The sequence below is a fragment of the Eriocheir sinensis genome, chromosome 35 (assembly GCF_024679095.1).
Source record: "Eriocheir sinensis breed Jianghai 21 chromosome 35, ASM2467909v1, whole genome shotgun sequence".
Lineage (NCBI taxonomy): Eukaryota > Metazoa > Arthropoda > Malacostraca > Decapoda > Varunidae > Eriocheir > Eriocheir sinensis.
In genome coordinates, this window is record NC_066543.1 from 17,596,845 (window position 1) to 17,621,020 (window position 24,176).

The 24,176-nt window shown below is 45.3% G+C and overlaps 1 protein-coding gene across 3 annotated transcripts in view; it reads right to left on the minus strand.

Moving 5' to 3' along the window:
- The window catches only part of LOC127007521 (telomerase-binding protein EST1A-like), an 86,388-nt gene extending 62,220 nt beyond the window's left edge, over window positions 1-24,168 (minus strand). The window contains exons 1-6 of one of the 3 annotated variants that reach the window (XM_050878655.1): window positions 23,615-24,168; window positions 16,591-19,693; window positions 15,993-16,071; window positions 15,437-15,547; window positions 14,505-14,702; window positions 12,734-12,941 (exon numbers count right to left, since the gene is read on the minus strand). In XM_050878655.1, the coding sequence (XP_050734612.1) occupies window positions 12,734-12,941; window positions 14,505-14,702; window positions 15,437-15,547; window positions 15,993-16,071; window positions 16,591-19,685 (3,691 nt within the window). In that variant the 5' untranslated portion in view covers window positions 19,686-19,693; window positions 23,615-24,168. Of the gene's footprint in view, window positions 1-12,733; window positions 12,942-14,504; window positions 14,703-15,436; window positions 15,548-15,992; window positions 16,072-16,590; window positions 19,694-23,305; window positions 23,522-23,545 lie in introns of those variants that run through there. The other 2 variants (XM_050878654.1, XM_050878656.1) reach the window with 2 other exon arrangements.
- Between the last annotated feature and the right edge of the window lie 8 nt (window positions 24,169-24,176).

Genomic DNA, 24,176 nt, shown 5'->3' on the forward strand with positions numbered 1-24,176 from the left:
AATATTGTGCTTGCGGCGGAGAGGAGGAGGAGGAGGAGGAGGAGGAGGAGGAGGAGGAGGCGTCAGTGACCTCCGGAAATATTTGCAGATGGTCGTCGTTTTGGTCGTCGCTGCCCTGAAATCACTGCAACGACTCTCTCTCTCTCTCTCTCTCTCTCTCTCTCTCTCTCTCTCTCTCTCTCTCTCTCTCTCTCTCTCTCTCTCTCTCTCTCATTTACCATTTTCTTAACTTTTTTATATTTCGAATTTCTCTATGTAAAATTTCTGTTTAATCTTCTATGCTTTTCCATTTTTCCTTTAATTTCCCTTTTTTCCCTTACTTTCCTCTCTCTCTCTCTCTCTCTCTCTCTCTCTCTCTCTCTCTCTCTCTCCTGATTATTTATCATTTTTTTCTTTTTTTACATTTCGAATTTCTCATTTACGTAAAATTTCTGCTTAATCTTCTATTCTTTTCCTTTTTTTCTTTAATTTCCCTTTTTTTCCATTACTTTCCTCCGTTTCCTTCTTTATCTTTCTCTATTATAAACATCCATTTTCTTCTATAACGCAAATCCTGTTCACTCTTATCTTTCCTTCCCTTCGTCATTCCATCTCCTTCTTCTTCCTTTACCTCATCCCAGTAAACGTCTTTCTCCTTCCTCTCATTTTCTCTTCTTTCCTCCTTTCTTCCTTCTCTTATTTTCTCTTCCTTTCTCCAGTCTTCCTCTTGTACCTCTCATTTTCTCTTCCTTCCTCTTGTACCTCTAATTTTCTCTTCCTTCCTCCTTTCTTGTACCTCTCATTTTCTCTTCCTCCTTTACATCCTTACTCATCCTTATTTCTTCATCCTCATCGGTTCATCCATCTCCCTCTGCAATCCTTCTGTCTCCTTCAATCTCTCGGCCTCCCTCTCCAACCCTACGCCCTTGTCTGTCCTTCCTTCTATCTCCTTCGTCAAGATCAATTTACGAAGCAAGAAATATGGAAAGTGGTGGTGGTGGTGGTGGGGGGGGGGGGTCTTGAGATGGAATGACGCTCAGTGGAATGCAATAAAGAAAAAAAAAGGAAAGAAAAAATTACGCATACGCCCAGAGTACGCATTCAACGCATTCCAGGTTTATGGTGAGGAGGAGGAGGCGGAGGAGGAGGAATAGGAGGAGGAGGAGGAGGAGGAGGAATAGGAGGAGGAGGAGGAGGAGGAGGAGAAAATGTAAACCGTTCTCTTCCCTTCCCTTTCTTTCTCCCTTCATCTCCCTATCCTCCCTCTCCCTCTCCCCCTCCCTCTCCCTCTCCTTCCTGTTACAATATCTGGCAAAAATGGCGCAAAAGGTGATTTAGAAACATGACCGACACACACACACACACACACACACACACACACACACACACACACACAGTACCCCAGCGTAACAGACGTCCCTCTCCATCTTTTTTTCACCCCCTTCCTCCCCTTCCCGCCTTGCTCTGGGGAGGAAGGGGAGGAAGGGAAGAGGGAGGAGGAGGGGGGAAAGAGAAGGAAGGAGGGGAAGGGAAGCGTCAGATGCACCACCAAGAAGAAGCAGATGTGCGAGAAGAGGTGGGGAGAGGGGAGGTGGGGAGAGGCGGGGAGATGGATGAAAGGGGGGAAGAGAAAGGAAGTGAGGCAGACATGGAGGAGAGGGGGAGAGGGAAGCGGAAGGGGAGGAGGGGGGAGGGAAGAGAAGTGGAAGAGGGGGGCAGGGAAGAGATGCGAGGCAGATGTCTGGGAAAGGGGAAGAAAGGAGGGGAGGGGGTGGGGAGGGGAAGGAAGGAGGAGAGAGGGGCGGGGAGGGGATGGAAGGTGGGGAGGGGAAAGGGGAGAGGGGGGAGGGGGGCGGGAGGACATTTACCTCATCAGGGGGTGACCGTGACCAGTCCACCGGCCGACCACACCCCCTTCCCCCCTTCCCGCCCCCACCCCCCGCTCCCTCGCCTCCCCCCATCCCCCTCCCAGTCCACAAAACTCCCCAACGCCCCGATCGACCTTCACCTGCACACGCCACACGCACGCACGCACATACAAACACCTGTACACACCTGTTCTCTCTCTCTCTCTCTCTCTCTCTCTCTCTCTCTCTCTCTCTCTCTCTCTCTCTCTCTCTCTGACACACACACACACACACACACACACACACACGCAAACAAACAAACAAAATAAATAAAAAGGATACAAAAGAATAAACCCAGTCAGCCACAAACAAAAAAAAGGAAGGAGGAAAGATGTGAAAGAATAAATAAACAAACAAACACCAGAAACAGAGGAAGGAGGAAAAGCAAACCTCAGGAACAGTATTTGAAAGTTTATACTCAGTAACCTCAAGTGTGTGTGTGTGTGTGTGTGTGTGTGTGTGTGTGTGTGTGTGTGTGTGTGTGTGTGTGTGTGTGTGTGTGTGTGTGTGTGTGTGTGTCTGTGTGTGTTTACGGGAGGGGGAAGTAGAAAAGAAAGAAAACAAAAAGATGGAAAGATTTACAGGTAAACAGATAGATAGACCGATAGATAGAGATAGATACACGGAGCCAGAGATAGATATAGAAGAAATAGGAGGGAAAAAAAGACAGGTCGAGAAGTGAATCATAAGTGCAGGAGGAAAAAAATTATACCATGAACTTGAAAGAGAAAACAAAAGAACAGAAAGGAGAGAAAGAATGAAATAAAGAAAAGTAAGGCAAGAGATTGAGTGTACCAAGTGGAGTGAGGAAAGTGGAGTGGAGTAGGGAAGAAAGTAGAAGGAGGGAGGAAAGGAGGAAGGAGTATTTAGCGGTAAGGAGGAAGGAGTATTTAGCGGTACAAACACTCTCAACGTGTTTACTGCGGTAGGAAATAATCTTCTTTAATCTTCGACTTAATTTTGTTTGTTACCTTATGACAGGAAGGAAGGAAGGAAGGAAAGAAGGAAGGAGGGAGGGAAGGAAGGAGGGAAGGAAGGAAGGAAAGAGAGGAGGGAAGGAAGGAAGGAACGAAAGAGGGAAGGAAGGAAGGAAGGACGGAAGGGAAGTAGAAAGGAAATAAGAAAGGAAGGAAGGAAAGAATCAAAGAAGTATAAGGAGAAGGCGGAGGAGAATGAGATGGAGGAGATGCAGAAGAATAGAGTACTGATATTCGTTTTATATGAATTTATTACTTGACTACTACTACTACTACTACGACTACTACTATTACTGCAACTACTACCACTACTACTACTACAACAACCACCACCACCACCACCACCACCACCTCTACAAACAGGCACGAGACACGACAGAAGACGGATGAAAGAATTATGCAGACACGGTAATTATTGCTTTTTTAGAAGGGTACGACTCCTCCCCCTCCCCTCCACACTATAGCCCTAACTCCCCCTCCCCTATCCCCTTTCACCCCGAACCATCACCCACTACAATATGCTTATCACCCCATCACCATCCTCTTTCAATCCATCATCCACTCCTATAGATTCTCCTCCCCTTCATTCTTCATCCCCAAAATACATCTGCCTCTCTCTCGTCCTCCCCCTCCAGGCATCCTTCCTCCCTAAACAAACACCCCAACAGCTCTCCCCAGCAACATTCCAAGCTCCCCAGCAACCCAGTAATTCCTTGACCCAACCTTCACCTCACTCCTCAGCCCCCAGCCCCTAGGGTCTATCCTTACCCTTAGTCCCCTACCGTAATTTAGCCCCATGCACGACCCCAGAGCCTCCAGCTTCCCCACCCTTTTAGACCTTCTTTCAGCAGCTAGACCATAGTTACAGCCCCTTCCTCTGTCTCTCTTAAGCCCATAGACCCTTAGACAAGATCACTAGCTTTTTTCAGCCCTAGGATATAGTCAGTCAGCCTCCTGCACAAACACACACACACACACACACACACACACACACACACACACACACACACACACGTCCTCTTCGTAGTCCCATCAGCCCCCAGCTCTTGCCCCCATCAAGTTCCCCAGGAAATAAAAACTCCTCGGTTAAACAGCATGTGATCACCCAGCCCTCAGCCCACAGTCCCCAGTCCCTTAGCCCCCAGCCCCCAATCCCCAGTCCCCTAGCCCCCAGCCCCCTTAACCCCCATCCCTCAACACCCCCTAGTCCCCAGTCCCTAACCCACTCAGCCCTCAAGTCCCCCAGTCCCCTACTCACTCGGCCCACTAGTCCCCAAGTCCCCAGTCCCCCCAGCCCTCACCGACACCCCGTGACCCCACCGGATCATTGACCGAAGGGAAAGAGAAATCCTGTCTGAAAGTGAAGGAGGGAGGGGGGAAGGAGGGAGAGAGGAAGAGAAGGAGGGAGGGAAGGTTAAGTTCAAGGCAACTCAAGGGCGCGGAGAACAAGGAGGAGGAGGAGGAGGAGGAAACATGGACGAGCAGGCAGCAGAAAGCCTGTTGGCTCATTGCGAGGCTGCCTGCTTTGGGTGGTTTAATCAATCCGTCAACCACAGGAGTGACCTGCGGAAGGCTTAAAGCACTACTGTACATACTCAGGAATACGTTCAGTTCACTCCCGACGCAGCAAAGTGACGGTCAATGCGATTTTTAACGGAGTTGATTGTTTCCGCACCAACTACTCCTGCAGGAAGGTTGTTCCAATGGCGGACGACTCCGTTTGAAAAATAACTCCTGCCGATATCCGTAAAGCATCGCTTGGCTTGAATTGTTTTACCGCTGTTTCTTGTTCGCGAGTTAGATTGTAGCGTGAAGAGTTTGGAGTGATCAACATTGCTGAACTTGTTCAGGCACTTGAAGACTTGTATCATGTGTGTTGTATCAGTCGTCTCTTTTCCAACGTGAAGAGGTTGAGTCGCTTGAGTCGTTCTTCGTAAGACTGCTTACTCATTGATGGTATCATTTTCGTAGAGCGTCGCTGTACTCTCTCGAGTAATTCAATGTCTTTCTTGTAAATAGGGGACCGGAATGGAACGGTGTATTCCAGGTGAGGCCTTACCAGAGAATTATACAAGGATAACATAACTCCCGGCGTCTTATATTCGAAGTTCCTCGCCATGAACCCGAGCATAGTATTGGCTCTAATGCAGGCGGACTTGCAGAGTTTTGTGTGTTTTCAGTTTGTAGTGACCCCGAGGTCTCTTTCCTTCTGCACTACCTGTAGCACTTCGCCACCCATGTAGAGTGGCTGCAATTTCTGGTCCCAATGTGCATCATTTTACATTTGTTAGTGTTAAGGGACAATTGCCACTTTTCTGACCACTGAGTGATCTGGTTTAGGTCTCTCTAGATTATTTAGCAGTCTGCTGTCGTGAGGGCTTCCCTCCCACATTTGTGTCATAGGCAAATTTGGAAAGGGGTCATTTTAATCCTAGTTCTAGGTGGTTGATATAGATAATAAAGAGAATTGGGCCCAGCACTGATCCCTGTCGCACTTCACTGGTAACCGGGAGCCACTCGGAGGCCTGCCAGTTGAGTAGAACTCGCTGTTTTCTTCCTGTGAGTCAATCCTTTATCCACGCAATCAGATTGTCTCCTAGTCCCGCCGATTTCAGTTTATTGAGATGTCGTTCGTGTGGTACCTTATCAAAGGCTTTTTGAAAGTCTAGATATATAACATCACTGGGGACATGATTATCCCAGCTTTCATATATATACCTTGAAAAAAGTCCAGTAAGGTGGTTAAGCATGAGCGCTCATTCCTAAAACCGTGCTGAGCATCGGAAATAATATTGTTTTAGGAATAGGCACTTATACTTAACCAACTTACTGGACTTCTTCCAAGGTATATATGAAAACTGGGATAATCATATCAATCATATCATCAAAAGGAGGAGGAGGAGGAGGAGGAGGAGGATAAGACATAGGAAGAGGATAAGAGTCACATTTAAAAATAGATTAGATAGATTCATGGATAGTGATGTTAGGTGGGGTTAGGTTAACAGGAGCTGCCTTGTACAGGCCTACTGGCCTCTTGCAGACTCCTTACGTTCTTATGTTCTCAATGAGTAATAGTAGTAGTAGTAGTACATGGGTGGAGGTATCTTTTATGTAGTAGAAAAAAGTAGTAGTAGTAGTAGCAATAGTAGTAGTAGTAGTAGTAGTAGTAGTAGTAGTAGTAGTAGTAGTAGTAGTAGTAGTAGTATATTATTACAAACTTTACTAAACATTTTATTTTCAAGCTTAGTACCCTTCAACCAACACCATGCCATGACATGCAAGACAGGACATGCAAGACAGGAGGCTCCGTCTGCATGAGACATGACGAAGTGAGAGACGTGACAGCTCAGATGCTGAAAGAAGTCAGTCACGACATGACCGTGGAGCCCATGCTGCTACCTCTGCAAGGCGAACACCACGCCAGACGCACCGCTAATAATTCGAACGAAGCACGAGTGGATGTTAGCGCCAGAGGGTTTTGGACTCGTGGACAAAGGGCGTATATTGACATAAAGATCTTTGATCCCATGGCCCATTGCCACAGAGACCTGACCCTTGATGCAGCCCACAAAAGAAATCAAGAGAAAAACAGAGCGTATGAAGAAAGAATACAGAACGTGGACCAGGGCTCCTTCACCCCGTTAGTATTCACGACGTCGGGAGGGATGGGAGCTTCTACGCAAGACTCGCCGAAACACTGGCGGATAAGAAACAGCAGCCGAGAAGCAGTGTGGTCGCCTGGATGAGATGCAGGCTGTCCTTCTCCCTCCTTCCAGTCTATGAGGAAAGATACCTCTCACAACGCAACTCTAATGGATGGAAGCCGTAGAAAAAATGAAGTAGTAGTAGTAGTAGTAGTAGTAGTAGTAGTAGTAGTAGTAGTAGTAGTAGTAGTAGTAGTAGTAGTAGTAGTAGTAGTAGTAGTAGTAGTAGTAGTAGTAGAAATAGTAGTAGTAGTAGTAGTAGTAGTAGTAGTAGTAGTAGTAGTAGTAAGACGAAGACAAGGAACGGTTTGAGAAGGAGCTGGAGTAGGAGGAAGAGGAGAAGGAAATACTCGTAAACACAAACCATGATAAGAGAACTTGAAGAGGAAAAATTAAATTCAAATTACTGGAGTCTTCGTGTCTTAGCCAAATAAAAACAAGAACGAGACTACACGGCCGTCGATAATATATATATAAAAAAAGGGTATATGAAAATAAAAAGAATCTAAAAGAAACAAAAAAAAATGAAAGAAATTATACCTATAGCAAATGGCGCCAAAATACAAATACAAGACGCAATTATTTAAATGAATAAATAAAAAAAGAAAGGAAAGAAAGTTTAACGAAGAAAAGTTAAAAGAAAAGAGGAATGGCAAAAAAAAAGAAAACAAAGAAATAAAGAAGAGAAAAATAAAACTAAGGAAAAAGATAGAAATAAAAATAATGAATAAATAAAAAAGAATAAAAAGAAAAACCCAACACTAAAAAAATAACAAGAAAAAAAATATAAGAAAAACACAATAAATACAGGAAGAAAAGGGAAAAAAGAAGAAAAACAAAGAAACAAGAAAATACAAACACTACAGATAAAAATAAATAGATTGGTATAAAATCCTCCCACTACAAAAATAAAGAGAAAAAGAAAGAAAAGAAGAAAATAACAGAGTGGGTAAAAGAAAACAACAAGCATTCAAGCAGTCCATTACACTCCTCCATTATGTTGTTGTTGTTGTTGTTGTTGTTGTTGTTGTTGTTGTTGTTGTCTTTTCCTTTGTCTGTCTCTTTTTTACCACGATTTTTTGTTCCCTAAATTACAGCACCTCTTCATTTACCTGACCAGGCGACGCAGGCAGGTAATTGGAGGAGGAGGAAGAGGAGGAGGAGGAGGAGGAGGAGGGGGAGGAGGGGGAGGAGGAGGAGGAGGAGAAGGAGAAAAGAAAATTATAGACAAATAAAGACGGCGAGGAGACGGAGGAAGAGGAGAAGAAAGAGGAAATTATGATGAAGAAGATAAAGAAGAGGAGGAGGAGGAGGAGGAGGAGGAGGAGAAGAAAAAGAAAATTGTGAAAAGGAGGAGGAGGAAAGAGAAGGAGGAGGAGGAGGCGGAGGAGGAGGGGAAAGAAGAAGAAGAAGAAGAAGAAGAAGATGAAGAAGAAGAAGAAGAAGAAGAAGAAGAAGAAGAAGAAGAAGAAGAAGGAGTAGGAGGAGGAGTACAATACAAAAGGATACAAAGGAACAGCAAACAGCAACAGACCTCTTGGTCCTAACTAGGCTGTTTGTTGCGACCGACGACTTTCTGCTGGACCGGAGCAAAATAGCGGATGTTCGGGTTAGCTTCTAAATATTTGTCTAGTCGGTTTTTGAGCGTGCAAGTAGTTTCGCTTTCGACGACGTTTTGAGGCAGACCATTCCAATCATTGATGACACGGTTGAAGAAGAAGTGTTTTGATTCATTTGAGTTAAAACATTTCCTCGTTATTTTGTATCCATTATTTCTTGTTACGCTTGATTGAGACTGTAAAATAATCATGAACATTAACGTTGTCGAATCCCTTGAAATTTTTAAACACTTCGATAAGGTCACCTCTTAGGAGGAGGAGGAGTATAGAAAATTATAGACACGTAAAGAAGACGAGGAAACGGAGGAAGAGAAGAAGAAAAAGAAAAAACCTTATGAAGATAACGAAGACAAGGAGGAGGAAAAGAAAAAGAAAATTGAGAAAAAGGTAAAGAACAGGAGGAGGAGGAGGAGGAGGAGGAAAGTACACACGACCTTCAGAAGGCCGTGAGTAAGCTTCTCTCTCCCCAACCCCCCAAACCCCCACCCACACCCCTACCCCCCACACCCCCCCTCCCCTCCTTCCCCAACGTCTATCACTCCCCACAACTTCCCCTCTACCCACACCCACCACTCTTCCCCCTTCCACCCCTCCACTCACACCCCCTATCATTCTCCCCTCTCTCTTCCACCCCTTTCGAGATAATAGGGAGAAGGGAGGAAGAAGCAGAGAAGGAAACGCAGAACAAAGGAGTAAGCGGGGAGGCAGAAGAGGGGAGACAAAATTGAGGCAGCGAAGGATCAGATAAGAAGAAAATTGGAGAATAGGGAGAGAAAAATGGAGTACAGAGAGACGCGAGAGAAAAAAAAGAGAAGGAAAGGAAGGAAAAGGAGAAAAGGGAAGAAGAGGAGGAGGAAATAAGAGATAATAAAAGAGAAGGAATTGGAGGAGGAGGAGGAAGATAAGGAGAAGAAAGGGGAAGAGGATGAAAGAAGAGGAGAGAATAATGAGATACGAAACGGAGGAGGAGGAGGAGGAGGAGGAGGAGGAGGAGGAGGAATTCCAGCCAATCAGAAAAAGGCATCACATTCCCATCCCCTTTGGTAACGTCACTTGATTACACACACACACACACACACACACACACACACACACACACACACACACACACACAATCTGATTTCTTACTATTCCTCCTCCTCCCCCTCTCCCTCCTCCTCCTCAGTAGTGGTAGCAACATTTTATTATAGGAATTTCCCTCCCCCAAAGCCTTCTCCCCCCTTTCCTCTCTCTCTCTCTCTCTCTCTCTCTCTCTCTCTCTCTCTCTCTCTCTCTCTCTCTCTCTCTCTCTCTCTCTCTCAGAATTATCTCATTTTCTGTTATTCATGGAGAAGATTACAGCTCCCTCCTCCTCCCCTTCCTTCTCCTCCTCCTCCTCCTTCATTCCTCCTTCACCAACCTTGCACTCGACCTTCACCCCCCTATCTCCCACTGGTTCCTCCTCCTCCTCCTCCTCTTCTTCCTCCTCCTCCTCCATCCCGTCGCGTCTCACATTCCCTCACCCTCCCTCCCTACTTCCATAGCAAAATTTAGCTGTCCCCCTCCTCCTCCTCCTCCTCCTCCTCTTCCCTTGTTTTTCATCTTCCTTCACTCCCATCCTTTCGTCCTTCACCCATCCTTCTCGTCCTTCCCTCTAACCTTCACTCCTCTTCTCCCCCTCTGTCTGTCCTCCTCCTCCTCCTCTTCCTCTTCTGTCTCGTTTTTCCTTGGTTTCTCCTTCGGCAAACCTCATTCCACTCTCCCTCTCCTCTTCTTCCTCCTACACCTCTCCCTCTTCCTCCTCCTCTTCGTGTTTTGCCTTGACTCACTCCTCCTCCTCCTCCTCCTCCTCCACCTCCTTTTCCTTTCTTGACTCACTCCTCCTCCTCCTCCTCCTTTTCCTTCCTTGACTCACTCCTCCTCCTCCTCCTCCTCCTCCTTTTCCTTCCTTGACTCACTCCTCCTCCTCCTCCTTTTCCCTACGTCACCTCTTGCTCCTCATGTTCCGTTGACCTCCTACTTCTCCTCCTCCAACACCTCCTGCGTGGGCGCCATGACCCCGGGGCCTCAACACCTAGCTGGCTGACCTCTACGATGCACCCCTTAACCCCCCCTTACTCATACCCCTCCCCCCTACACTTGCCCTTTCTGACCTTCTACAACCTCTACTTCCTTCCCTTGCCCCTTCCCTTCCTTTCCTTCTTGCCTTTACTCTTTCGTCTTATTTTCCTACTTACGTTCTCTCTCTCTCTCTCTCTCTCTCTCTCTCTCTCTCTCTCTCTCTCTCTCTCTCTCTCTCTCTCTCTCTCTCTCTCTCACCAGGCTTTACCTACTCTCTCTTCATTTCTCCTCCCTCCTTCTCTCCTCCACATCCTTTCTTGCCCTCCCCATCCCTCTCACTCCTTTCCATCCCTCCCTCCTTCTCTCAACTGGCTTCTGACCTTCACCTTGGCAAGCGGTTATTTCAGTCCCATGTTCCCTGCAGCGTCCTCCTCGATGTGTGTGTGTGTGTGTGTGTGTGTGTGTGTGTGTGTGTACATTTCACCACGGCGTGATCACAAGTTGGACTTAATCGCTAGCAAGTCGATCTTTGGGTACTGCCAGGACCTCACACACCGCACACCCCATCACCCTTGCTACTTTGGTATGCGATCTACGTACGTGTCATGAAACTACTTTGGTATGCAATCTACACTTTATATTGTGATCCCAACCCAGGAAATGGGGAATGGTAGAATATCAATCATTTTCTTGACATAGCCACCAGACGCTTTTGTACTGTCAGGCGGGACATGGCTTACAAACCACCAACGACTCAACACAGAAGCAGCAATAATAACCACGTTCGATTCGTCCCAGCGTCTGATCGAAACAAACCTGGTGAAGCTTCATACTCATCAGTGTTACCATGTCCAGAGTGTTTGTTTCATGTGTCCGCCACTGTACGATCAGTTTGTATATATAGCGCGGTTCGCGGGACGCCGAAAATACAACAGAGGTAGAATGCTGCAAGGAGATTATGTTCCAGAATCAAACGACAGCGACGCTGATGTAGAAAACAACCGAAACCATGGAAGACGAATTGATGGTCTCTGGGTCTTCAGCTTGAAGAAAGGTGGAGACTGCCGCTATTTTTACGTGCAAAGAAGAAATCGTGAATCACTGGAGCCCATAATTCAAAGAGAAGTTGCGGAAAATTCGGTTATTCATTCTGATGAATGGCCTGCATATTCTAATTTAAATCGCTTATATTACCATCATTTAACTGTTAACCATCAACGACATTATATTGATCCAAACACTGGAGCAAACACTCAGGCAATTGAAAGAAGCTGGCAAGATTCAAAAGTTCGCATTTTGAAAAATGTGAGAGGAGGAAAAGAAACAACCTTCCAATCGCACCTTGAATATTACTAAAGAAAAAAATTTCTCATTTCTTGCTTTTCTTTTGATGTTATTCAATTTTTCAATACCCGAAAAATCAGTAAACTTTTTTTTTTTTTTTTTTTTTTTAATAATAAATGTATAAAAAAAATTATTATTTCCTGAAATAAATATATATATAAATGGTAATTATTTTAAATACATTTAAGTATATGTGAAATGTTTTATTTAAGTCATATTAAATAAATGAAACATGTAGATCCCATACCAAAGCAGGATTTGACTATTATAGATCACATGGCTATGTAGATCATACCAAAGTAGCACCGTGTGTGTGTGTGTGTGTGTGTGTGTGTGTGTGTGTGTGTGTGTGTGTGTGTGTCCTAACTCCCAAATATAACATATCCCCAACACAAGGCAACACCATATAGCATCACTATGCAACACTTCAGGAGACATTACAAACATTCACCTTTATTTTTGTTATTTTTTTCTTTCCAGGAGCAGCATTTAGCAGGATTTTTTTCCCTTAGCCATTTTCTTTCTTTCCTTTACCATTAAAATAAAATAAAACATCCTAACACTGAAGACAATTGGACCTCCAACCCAACGCAACACAGCTGCAACGCTCACCCTTCAGCTCAGTGTTGGCAATGGCATACAAACCCAACACACCACAACCCACTCTAATACAACACATCCCTAGCACAACACAACACAGTAGCAACACTTATCACTCAGCTTGGTGTTGGTGATGGCAAACACACCCCAACACACCCTTAACCCCTTGACTGCAGATTTCCTACCAGGAGATATCACCAAGCTATGGAAATGGAACAAAAAGTGGCTGCTACAATTCAATGAAGAAAAATGTAAAGTCCTGCACCTTGGGAGGGAATATCCAGCATACCAATACCACATGGGAAACACTCCACTATCCACCACAGAGGCAGAGAAAGACCTGGGACTATACGTTACCATGCCAATCGCAGCGGACGGGTTAACACACTCTAACACTCCCTAACACAACAAAACAACACAGTGGCAACACTCACTTTTCAGTTTAGTGTTGGTGATGGCATACACACTCCAACACACCCTTAACGAACACCAACACAACTAACCCTTGACACACCCCAACCCACCTCTACGACCCCTCACCACAACAACACAGCAACACTCACCCTTCAGCTCGGTGTTGGTGATGGCGTACATGTTGATGACCATGATCTGCAGGAGGTGGGTGGTGGAGAGGCGGAGGGTGGGGGATCGCAGCAGCACTGAGAACTCCCGCAGCATCTTGACGCAGCATTCCCTGAAGCCATCCAGCCCCACCCCGGAGAACAGCATCCCGTGGCAGTGCAAGTAGCTGGCCAGGAACTGTTTCATCAACTGTGCGAAAGAAAAAATACAGTCATCAACAACAACATAATTATTTCGGTACATGCCAGAGTTTGTATAAGGAGAATATGAAGGAAGGGAGAAAGGACACACATAATAGGGAGAAGAGAGGGAGAAAGTAGGAAACAAGAAAAGGAAACAGAAGCCAAGGAATTAATGAGGAAGGAAAGAAGGAGAGAGAGACAAAGTTAAACTGGCAGTGTAAATAGTTGACCAAGGACTGTTTGAGGAGTTGTGGGAAAGGATAAAACAAAGGAAACAGGGATAATATAAGAAGAGGGAGAATGAAGTGGACACAAAGCAAAAACGAAAAATAGGGTGAAGGGAAAAAACGACACAAAAAAGGAGAGAATAGGGAGAAAGGACACCTAGGAGAAAGGGAGAGTAGAAGGAAGAAAGGAGATGACACAAAGGAAAATGGGGAGAAAGGGAGAAAGTAGACACAAAGGAAAAAGGAAGAAATGGGGAAAGATGACACACAGGAAAAAAAGGAAGATACGAAAAAGAAAGGGAGAAGGAAGAGCAATAAGGAAAAAGAGATAACAGGGAGAAGAGTGAGAAGGAGGAGCCAGATAAGAGCAAGAAACACAAACTAAGAAACAAATGAGTAAGGGAGGCGGAGAGAGACGCTTACTAACACAACAACTTCAGAATTATTTGGGTGTGTTGCTTGGACTCTGGACGCCCCTTTCCATTTATTACCTCCACCCACGAAGTTGAAGGAGGTTATATTTTCAGTCCAGTCAGTATTTTTGTTTGTTTGTTTGTTCGTTAACAGTCTCCTGTGCACAAATTTGTGGATATCTCAACCAATTTTTCAAGGAAGCTTCATGTCCATCCAGAATAGAGCCCATTAAATTTTTTATGTCAAAGGTCAAAGGTCAAGGTTGCACAAAACATCAGATTGGCCATAACTTCGGTTCTCATCGTAGAGACTTCAGACTTGGTTCATATTTTAGCTCATGGAAAGACGCACCTTGCATGGCCTTAACCTTGACCTCGAAAAGTTCACCCAAGGTCAAAGTTTCCAAAAAAAATAGAATTTCATCAAATTTCAAAACAAATGCTTCCATATGATGCAAAGGATCACAGCTGATGCCCATACCAGTTTTCAGGACGATCTTTGGCGGAGGTGTGCACTCTCCGAAAGCTATGCGTCTTTTTTTATTAATCTCTTTTTGTTAGTAAAGGGGGCAGCTCAAAGGCTAAAAAAAGAAACACAAAAGCCACTCACCAATACAACAACTTCAAGAATATGTGTGTGCATGTGTGTGTGTGTATGTGTATTTGTTTGTCAGAATTTGCATGTCTCCTTTCAATTAAGAAAAAAGAAGTGCTAACCAATATGTGCAATAACTCTAGAATTACTTAGGTGCCCGGACTAGAACTTGTACACCCTCTCACATTTAGAAAAGAGACACTTACCGACACAACACAACACAAATCTTCACCAATACGTGTTATAACTAGAAATATTTATGTGCTCTTGTTAGAATTTGTATGCCCTCTTCCAGTTAGAAAAGAAACACTCACTACACAACACATAACACACACCTGGTCCATTGACATCTTCTTCAGCTCTGTGTCCTTGTCATCATCATCCTCATTGTTGGAGCTGGACAGCGTGCGGCAATAGGTGGCTCCCGAGTCTGGCCGGATCCAGATCTCCTGCCGCAGCCCCTCAGGATTATTCACCCCCAGCGTGCTCCTCGAGCCCTCAAGGTGTGGCTCTGACCGCTGGGCCGACACATACTGTTGAAGAAGTGTGAAGAGGGGAACCTTTATATCATCCTGCATACTGTTCAGGAAGGGTGAAGAGATGTACCTTTCTGGTGTTTTACATACCATTTAGGATACGTGAAGAAGTGTACATATCTGTCATTCTGCATGCTGTTTAGGAAGTGTAACGAGGTGTATCTTTCTCGTGTTCTGCATATTATTTGGGAATGTGAAGAACTGTATATATCTATCACTCTGCATACTGTTTGGGAAGTGTAAAGAGATGCACCTTTCCAGTGTTCTGTATACTGTTTGGGAGCGCAAAAAACTACAGTGGGCTCTCAACAACAATGTTCAATTAGTGCCTGAAATATGTCATTATTAGTTAAAAATTATTTGTGCATCATTAAAATACATAAAAAAAGGATTCACTGGTGTTGCTGAACCCATTCTACCACTTGTGTCCCTCATAGCTTGCCTAACATTTTTAATCATAGCAAAATCTCTTAATCACAGCAATACTCTTCTGCAAGATGTGTGGCATTTTACTGACTATTCTGTATACTGTTTAGGATGTACATATGTAGCTTTTGCAAGCTGTTTGGCTTTTTCCGACTATTCTGAATACTATTTGGAAAGCACTGAGATCCATAGCTTATTTAGTGAGCATCCTATATACTGTGTAGAGATCCCTTTCTTAGCTCTGGGTCTGTTTCCCTTGTTGTAAAAAAAATATATATATTACATAAAAATGGCGCAGGACTCACCCTCTTCCTGATGTCATCAAACATGGCCACAAGAGAATCCCGGGCCGAGATGATCGGATTGGAGGCGGTGAGGGAGCGGATGTAGTAGTACACAATATCCAGCGGCCGTTTCTGTAGGGAGGAACACTGCTGAGGAACACCAGGGATGGAGTGGGAAATACTAGCAACATGCTTACTTCTGAGCACCACTAAGAATGGAGTGAGACAAATAGCAACACTAGAGATGGAGTATGAGAGGCCAACACAAACACTTCTCAGCAACACTAGAGATGACTGAGTGCGACAAAGAGCAACACTAAGGATGGTGTTTGACAGTAACACAAACACTTCTGAGGAACACTAGGAATGGAGTAAGATGAAGCAACACAAACATTTCTGAGTAACACAAGCAACAAAGAATGACATTTGAGCAATATAAAAGACAGAGTGAGGCAGAAAGCAACACAATCATACAGAAGACTTCCCAAAGTTGTACAACCCTGTCAAACCCTGCCAGCAAATGTCACTCAAAACAAGACTACTCAGCATGATGTTCCCCTGCCCCTCCCCCCCTCACCTGACAGAAGGCAAGGATGGCCAGCTGGTTGAAGGGGCGGCCATTCCTTGGGTACACCTGGAGGGCCATCTGGTACCACCTGCAATGGTTATCGGTAACTATTACTAACTAACAATGGTAAATACACTTTTTCATGCATCATCTAAGAAAACTCAAGCATTTATCACTTCTATGAAAATATCACTATGAAGGAAATGACAAAATAGAATCAAACTTAAGTAGTTTGTCATCATTTTAGCAAATTAAACTTCTTAGAATTTGTGAGATTGTGCACCACCCGTAACCTGTTTTCACATGCTCATGGAACAGAACTGCATCTATTATCATTATTTCTTATGGGAATACTTACTTCAGTTCATGCAAAATTAGTCTACTCAACCTTTCCACAAACCTCAGTTCATGTAAAATGTCAACAGACTGTATATGAGCTTTTCACTTCTTTCCATTTCTTTTGTTTTTATTTCCATCCAAAATTTTTCACCTTTATTTTGTCATGCCTGATGAAACCGACTTTACTCAGCAATACAGAACTGACTTCCTCCTTCCCTCAAGCCTGTCTCTGTCTCAAACACGTACAGGAAAGTCTTGAGCTACTCACTTCTTTGCCTCCATGTAGTTGGGCGTGGCGTTGTTGTACTCCCTGTAGCGTGCCAGGTCCCCCAGCGCCAGCAGCAGCTTCTGGGCTGAGAGCAGCGCAACCCTCACCCGCCCTCGCACCTCCCCATCCTCCTCCAGGTAGTCCTCCAGGGTGAAGCCGTACTCCTGCTGCAGGGCCTCAAGCAGGTCCTGGAGGTAGCACAGCCCCTCGTCCACCAGCATGAGCAGCGTGGCCTGGCTGCGCGCCTTCAGACTTGGCTCCCGGCTGATGTACTCCCGCAGCTTCTCGATGATGGTGTAGTAGAGGGTCTTCCACAGGCTGCCCTCGATGTTTTTCTTCTGACACAACCGGATGTCAGTCAGGAGGAGCTGCCGGTAGCACCCCTGCAGGTGGCTCCGAATGTCCATGATGCGCCTGAACTCCACGGGCAGCTGATTACTGCTGACGTAGTAATTAATATCCATCTCCCCCTTACTGATGTTGTATAGAAGACTAGGGTCCACCTTGGTGCTGCTTCCCCCCTCCAAATGGTACTCACTGGCCTGTCCCCCGTGTGGGAAGGACGAACCACCTGCACCCTCCCCCGGGCTGCCCCAGCTGGCAACTCGCTGAGACTCGCGGGTCACTGGCAGGTCCCGGGCACTGGGCACCACCGCCTCGGGTTTGCTTGGGTTGTTGGGGTTGTAAAGATGCTTCTGTATGACTACTGGTGGTGTGACAGACTGGCGATGGACTGCAGGCTCAGGGGCGAGACTCTCTGAGGTGGTTGTCGGTAGCTGCATTAGCCCGCCCCTGCGACCAGGACTCTCAACTCTGGGGGGGTAAGAATCCTCTCCTTCTGAGTAGCGCTTTACTCTCCTGGTCCTCCAAGACAGCTTTTCATCTTCCCACGTTTGGAGTCTGCCCTTGCCCTCGGACTGGTTACACCACGAGACATCTTTGTCCACCTCTCGGCCCCAATCATCATCCTCGGCATCAGTCAGATTCAAGTTTTCCACACCTTCATCTTCACTGCCATACCTCCTGTGAGTGTGTTTTTCTTCGGACGATCTGTTGAACCTTGGAGACTTGTTCTTGATATAAATTGTTCCTTTCTGCTGGTGTAATGGAACCTCATCAGTCTTTCTACTGCTAGGAGTCTCCGGAGCCCCTCGCTGGTGTACAGGACCCCCTTCATTGGTCTTTCTGCTGCTGGGAGCCTCAGGAGTTCCTCGCTGGTGTACTGGACCCTCATCAGTTTTTCTACTAGTGGTCTCCAGAGCCCCTCGCTTCCCTAGCTCACCTAAATCTGCTTCGTTTTTCTGGGGGAAGTGAGCAACCCTTTCATTAGTGTCCTTGTTCACAGTGACTTCAATATTCAGTTCCTCACTATGGTTGGACACAGCATTCCCTTGGGTCTGAGTTTTGCTGTTCCCTCTCTTTCTTCTGCTTTCTCTGGCACTGGAGTAACTCTTAGCTCTTGGGGTCTTTTCATTTTCCTTCGGTGCTGTATTACTAGCTGCAGCAGCCTTGTTCTCACCTTTGTTCCCTGCCTTATGCTTATCGGGGGATTCTAAGAGACTGGCAGAGGACTGATCTTCCAACCATGTTCCTTTCTTAGAGTCTGGTTGAAGATAATTCCTGATTTCTCTTTGGTTCTCTGCCCAACCCTGACCCTTTTTCTTGGAGTTGGGTGACTTGCTTGTGTTCTTGCTGACAACCAACTGGTCAACCTTGGCTGCCAGTCTCTGCACACTCTGTGAACTATTGTCCTGTAGTTTTAAGCTTTCAACATCCGGCAGTGCTTCGGCATCTGTCTTTTCCTGCATTTTCTGAAGCCCCTTGATGCCCCTCGGGTTTTCTCTCCTTGGTTGGGGCTTCTTGCATAATTCTTTCTCCCAGTCTTCATTGTAACTTTCTGACCTGGTCCACTCTGAATGTGACTTGTTATTTTTGTTATTGTAACGAGACCCTCCAAGCTTCCCTTCAGCTTCCACTGCCTTTCCATAACTGCCTTTTCCTTTTGCCTCTTGCATCTGGGCTACTTCTGTAATGCCTGGCGACTTCTCAGTATCTGACTTTTGTCCATAAGTGTTAGGCCTCTCCAAAACATTTCTTTGGTTTCTTCTAAAGTGCTCAGTCTCTGGCATCCTTGCATAGTACTCCTTGCTGCCTCTGTTGTTTCTGGGCCGTCCGTGCTGAGGTGCCGAGCTTTTACTGACGTTGGGGTCACTGTGCTTGTCAAGGAAGTTTTTCTCTGACTGGGCCTCTTCAATCCATGACTTCTCTGAAATCTTTCCTTGCTTTGTTTCCTCTCTCCCTTTCCTCTGAGGCTTTCTTTCTGGAACTCTTCTCTCCTTTTGATTTGATAAGTTTTTGCCATATTGTCTATTAAAAGGATTGTCTGGGCTTGTTTTCGTGGACGGGCTTCTCTCACTGCCTTCAGGGTGTGTGTGGGTGGCAGGCAGCGTGCTCGCTCTTCCACTGCCTCTATCATCAGGGGAGGCTGGGATGGTTCTCTCCTCAGATGTCCTCACATTATTCTCTTTGGTAGACTCAGGCCTAAAGCTTGCCTCCTCAGTGTGCTGCGAGGGGGAAATTTTCTTAGTGGGAATAACATCACTGGCAGCAATGTTGTTATCAGAGTTAGACTGGAAAGGCTCCTTCTGTAACCTGCTGCCAAGGAGCCTTTCCTCACTTTTGACAGGGGAGTGTGTCTCTGTAGTGACAGCATCACCTTCCCTGGATGGGAGGACCCTATCAACTTCCTTTTGATTTCTCTTCCCCTTCTCCCCTCTATCATTCCCCCTTGCACCTACACCCTCCTTCACGTTCTTTTTCTCTCTTCTTCCCTTTGTAGACATTCTCTTTACCCCATCACTCTTCTGTCCACCGTCACTGGCCTCTCCCTGGGTGTCGGGCTTGGAGGCCTGGCTGTCAGGGCTGTGAGGGGGCAGGTCCCCAGAAGTGGAGGAGCGTAGGCTGCGGAGGGCACCAGGGCGATACAGCTGGATCTCTGGCTTCTTGCTCCTGCGTACTCTTGCCTTCTCCTGGTAGTCCTGTGTGCTGCCATCACCTCCCTCCTTCACTTCCCTTTGCTCCTGTCCAGAGCTCATATTTTTATCTGTGGAGAAAAAAGTAGGTGAGCTTTTTCTCCAATTAAATAAACTGAAATTAAAACCACATAAATGAGTTTTTCTTCGTGTGGAGCTGTCCCCAGCAGACAACAAAAACTCAATGCTTCTGAAAGTGGTCGTTGGGTCAACAATATCCGTTACATTCAATCAATCAATCAGTCAATAGGGGAATATGCCGCAGGGGGCACATTGCCTCACCCACCCTATAACGCGCACCCCAGGGGTCCCTCCAAGCAAATCTCAAAGCAGACCCCTTTCCCTTTTTCTTCTTCTTTAGACCTCTGACACTTTAAACTGCTTCTCAGGTTTCATCTCCTTTATTTTCCTTCCTTTGTATCCTTAAATTATTTTTCTCTCTTTGTTTTCAGCTCTCTATCCCATCCTAAGTACCTCATGGCACGATCCATCAACTTGGTCGAGCCAAGAACCCCGAGTGTGTCCCCTTGGCCTCCTCCATTTTGAATCGTCTCTTACAGAAACAACCCCGTGAGCAGAGTAAACTTCTGGGTCGTGCCAAATGCCCATATAGCCTGAGTTGGCATTCATGAACTATGCACGTACCATAATAGGCCTCAATTCAGACTCATGGAGTAATTGCCAGTATGACACAAAGTCATTTCAGCGATATCCCATGATTCTGCGTAGGCACTTATCACCAAAACCATCAATCTACCGCTTCAAGTCACTATTCAGTGCCCAGGGGCACGTTGCTTCACTCACTCACCACCTCCACTCCCAGCGTTCCCCCAGAGCAAGCTCCCAGGTAGTTGCCCTATCCATCCTAAGTCGTTCCAGGAAGGATAGATTGACTTGCCCCAACCATGAGTTATGTAGGCATCCCTTTGGTCTCCTCCACTCAGGGTTGTCTCATACAGAAACAACCCTATGAGCAGGATCAGAAACTGGGAGGCATGCCAAGTAACCATATAGCCAGAGTTGGCATCCATGGACTAAGCTGGTAACTGGCCTTAAAGGATCCATCACTCAGCTGAGCCATCTGATTGAAACCTCTCTGGCCAAAAAAAAACAAACTCAGATCCTCCAGTGAGGCTCAAGAGTGGCATTTTGCACTGCACTGAACTAGTATCATATATTAGAGTTGTCATGGGTCACTGTTATTTTTAAAAAAAAATCTAGTGTGCTATATACTATATCTATGAATAATAATAGTGAATGCTGACAAAAAAAAAAAATCACAAATTACCTACAAGACTCCATCCAGTGATTCACAGGAATGCATCAATGCTGACTCATTATATATAAAAAAAATATAAAAAATTCTTCATGCAAGAAAAGAGAAGTTAAACAATGGTGTTATGCTTTCAATTTCTTATAAGTAGTGGTAGAAGGTGTTGAAACTTTTGCCACTCAACATTCCTCCAGCTGGTACACCCCTGCCTCACACACGATGCATTCCTCTGACTTCAATCAGAGCACAGGAGTTTGTTTGCACTGCTGCAAAACATGTTATAAGCTCCCAGCAGTGAGTCTTAACTTAGTTCCTATTTCTAATTTAAATCATAAGACAAACATCTTTAGCATCTTATAAATTTACATTCACTATGTTGAACTTTAAAAGAACAACACAGAGCATGTGACGATTGTTTCTGTGGGAAAAAATATATATTTCAATTCTTTTTTTCTTGCGTATCCCAGTTTCTTAAATACTACTACTAAGTCAAGTGTCTCTTATTCCGTAGCAATGAGAAAAATATGTGATTTCTAAATACTAACGAAAAACTTGTAAGAAAAGTTATTTGACAAAGTCCGCATGCATAATTTTTTTTATAGCTCCAAGCCATGAGGAGGCAGGTCGAGCTCAATGAAGGACCCCATTCTGTTTCATCGCATAGTTGCTAGTTCAACATACTCATTACAGCAATTTATAAACCATGATCCCACTAAGGAACTTGGTACCAAAGGCGTCTCTCCAAGTCACTATTCAGTGTCCATGTCTCACAGCCATACAGGAAGTCAGGAAGCACAATTGAGTTAAAAGATACTTAAAGAGGCTTCATTTTTTCCATGCAGCACTTTGAGTCATCACCAGGACCTACAGCGATTTTGTGAGAAGTACAGCAGCAGCAGCAAGCACAAGGTCAGTGACCTTGATGTTGCCATCAAATGCTCCACAATGACTTTGATCAAGAACTTTGCCTAATACCCAGTCCATGCAAGTGCTGAAAAGTGATGGAGCAAAGACACACCCCTGCCTCACTCCTGAATTAACTGGGAAGAAGCCAGATACGCCTCCACCACACTTGACAGCACTCTGTCCTAGAGTAGGCCAGTTGTCAGGTGAATAATCCTTGTAGGGATCCCATGGCTCTACAGAATGTCCCAGAGTGCCTTACAATGCACTGAGTCAAAAGCCTTCTTGAGATCAATGTAGGCTGCGAGTAGTCCCTGTCAAAACTCATCTCAGCATACCACAAGAATGCAAAGTTCTCGGATCTGGTCAACTGTTGACTTGACGGTGTGGCATCATATGCCATCCCTTTGTTGAGTTTTGTCGAAAATTGAACTGCACATGAGCAGGCTTTGCTATTTTTGTCCATTTCATTCTTTGCACTGTCTTTTAATAGCTTATAATACATTTACCTTTGATCAATGATTGTCCTTCTATCTCCTCAGAGTTCTCTTCTGATTCAAGGTCAGGTATATGGGATAGCCTACTCTCCATTCAGTGATAGCTAAGGGCCACTTTCACAGTCACTTTCATTTGTATTGATCATTACCAATGAGCGGCGATCGCCAATACCAACAAGAAATTTGCTTTCACAGTCATCTTTTGCGGCACTGTTTGTTTGCATCAGTACCTGAGATTGGAACCTCTGGTAACGCAGCTCTGGTAGTCGGGGAGGCTCCCCAATGCAATTAATTAGTAAATAACGCAAATTCTTGCTAAATTCTTGGTAAAAATATACCTCTGTCGTTTGCCAGTGTGGGTTTTATTTACATCAAAATGATCACGTCAGTGTGATTAGCACATTCTGATGTAATGTTGACATTTCCCACCGCTCCGGCATGCCAACACTACAGGATCACGCACCTTCGTCTTGTCATGATCGTCACCAGGCTGGAAGTTGCCGATACCACGAAAGCAACAACTGTGAAAGGCACGGATCGGGGCGTTGGTTACGGTGCAGCTGTGAAAGCGGACCTAGGCTAGGGAGTCTAAGTCAGCCTTGAATTTGGCCATTTTTTCATGAAAACTAGCATAAGATCAAAGGTAAGCTTATTATAAGCTATTAAAACAGTGAAGTGAATGAAATGGACAAAATAGCAAACCCCGCATATGCGGTTTATTTTTTAATAAAACTTGACAAAGGGACAGAATACAATGCCACACCAGGAGAGAACCCAGAATGCTAAGGTCTCTGAAACTTTAGCAGATGAGGCTGAGTTAGCCAATATGATAGTATAACAATGGACTTAGAATTTCCAAGGCACCTCTGCCTTCAGATCTGGTCTGTGCAGTAATTAAGACTGATTGCACTCCAACCTTTACGACTGTTAAGTACGTCAAGTATCCTATGCAGTTGTGAAGCTATTTTTGGGGGCAAGTGTGAAGAAGTAATCATCCAGAGTAACCGTACTTCGTAAGGAAAGAAACGAGGTATGAGCGCGTTAATAGGACCAGTCCTAGGTGCAAAACGTTTCCTGCTGTCCAGCCACTCAGAGATAACCCGTCCAGGTGTGTGGCGGCAGGCGAGGCACCGCGGCCCGCAGCGACGACACCACACGAGGCACACCAACACCCTGCACCCCGGGACACCCCAGCACACGCCCGCCCTCCCCTGCAGGACAGGCGGCAGGGACACCGCCGCGCCGCGCACCTGTGTCGTGGGCGTCAGGGCAGGGCAGGGCAGGGCAAGGCAGGGCAGGGCAGCGGCGGGGCTGTTTACCTGCGTTGGCTGGCCGTTTGTTTACCTCCAAACCATCCACATGAACCTACTACCATTCACTAAAACATTTTTGATGCAATGTTGGAAAAAAAGAACTCAGCAGTAATAGAGAAATGAAAGTAACAAGTGCAATAGTAGAAAATAAACAAAACACAGAAAACGGATATGCAAAAAGATAAGACCAAAGTAAACCATTTGAATAAACCAGGTGAGCAAAAATGAACAAAACAAAGGAAAAGAAAATAGAAAAGGAAGTATGTAAGTGTAAATAAGAACCAGGGAGGACCTGAGAAAGAAGAGCATTAATTGTCGTACATCTACAACCCCTGATCATAACACGGGCGGTGTGGTGAAAAATACTTCCTTGCAAGAAATAAGTCGCTCCGCTGTCCACCACGTATGCGCACTGGGGAATACACAGCTGGAAAGCCTTAATTTACCTGGTTTTGTTCTAGTTTGTCCACTCGTGATCTTTGTCATGGTTGATATTGCCCGCAAGAAAACAACACACCAGACCAACAGACCAAACAAGCAGGAACTGAGTGAACATCAACGTAAGGGA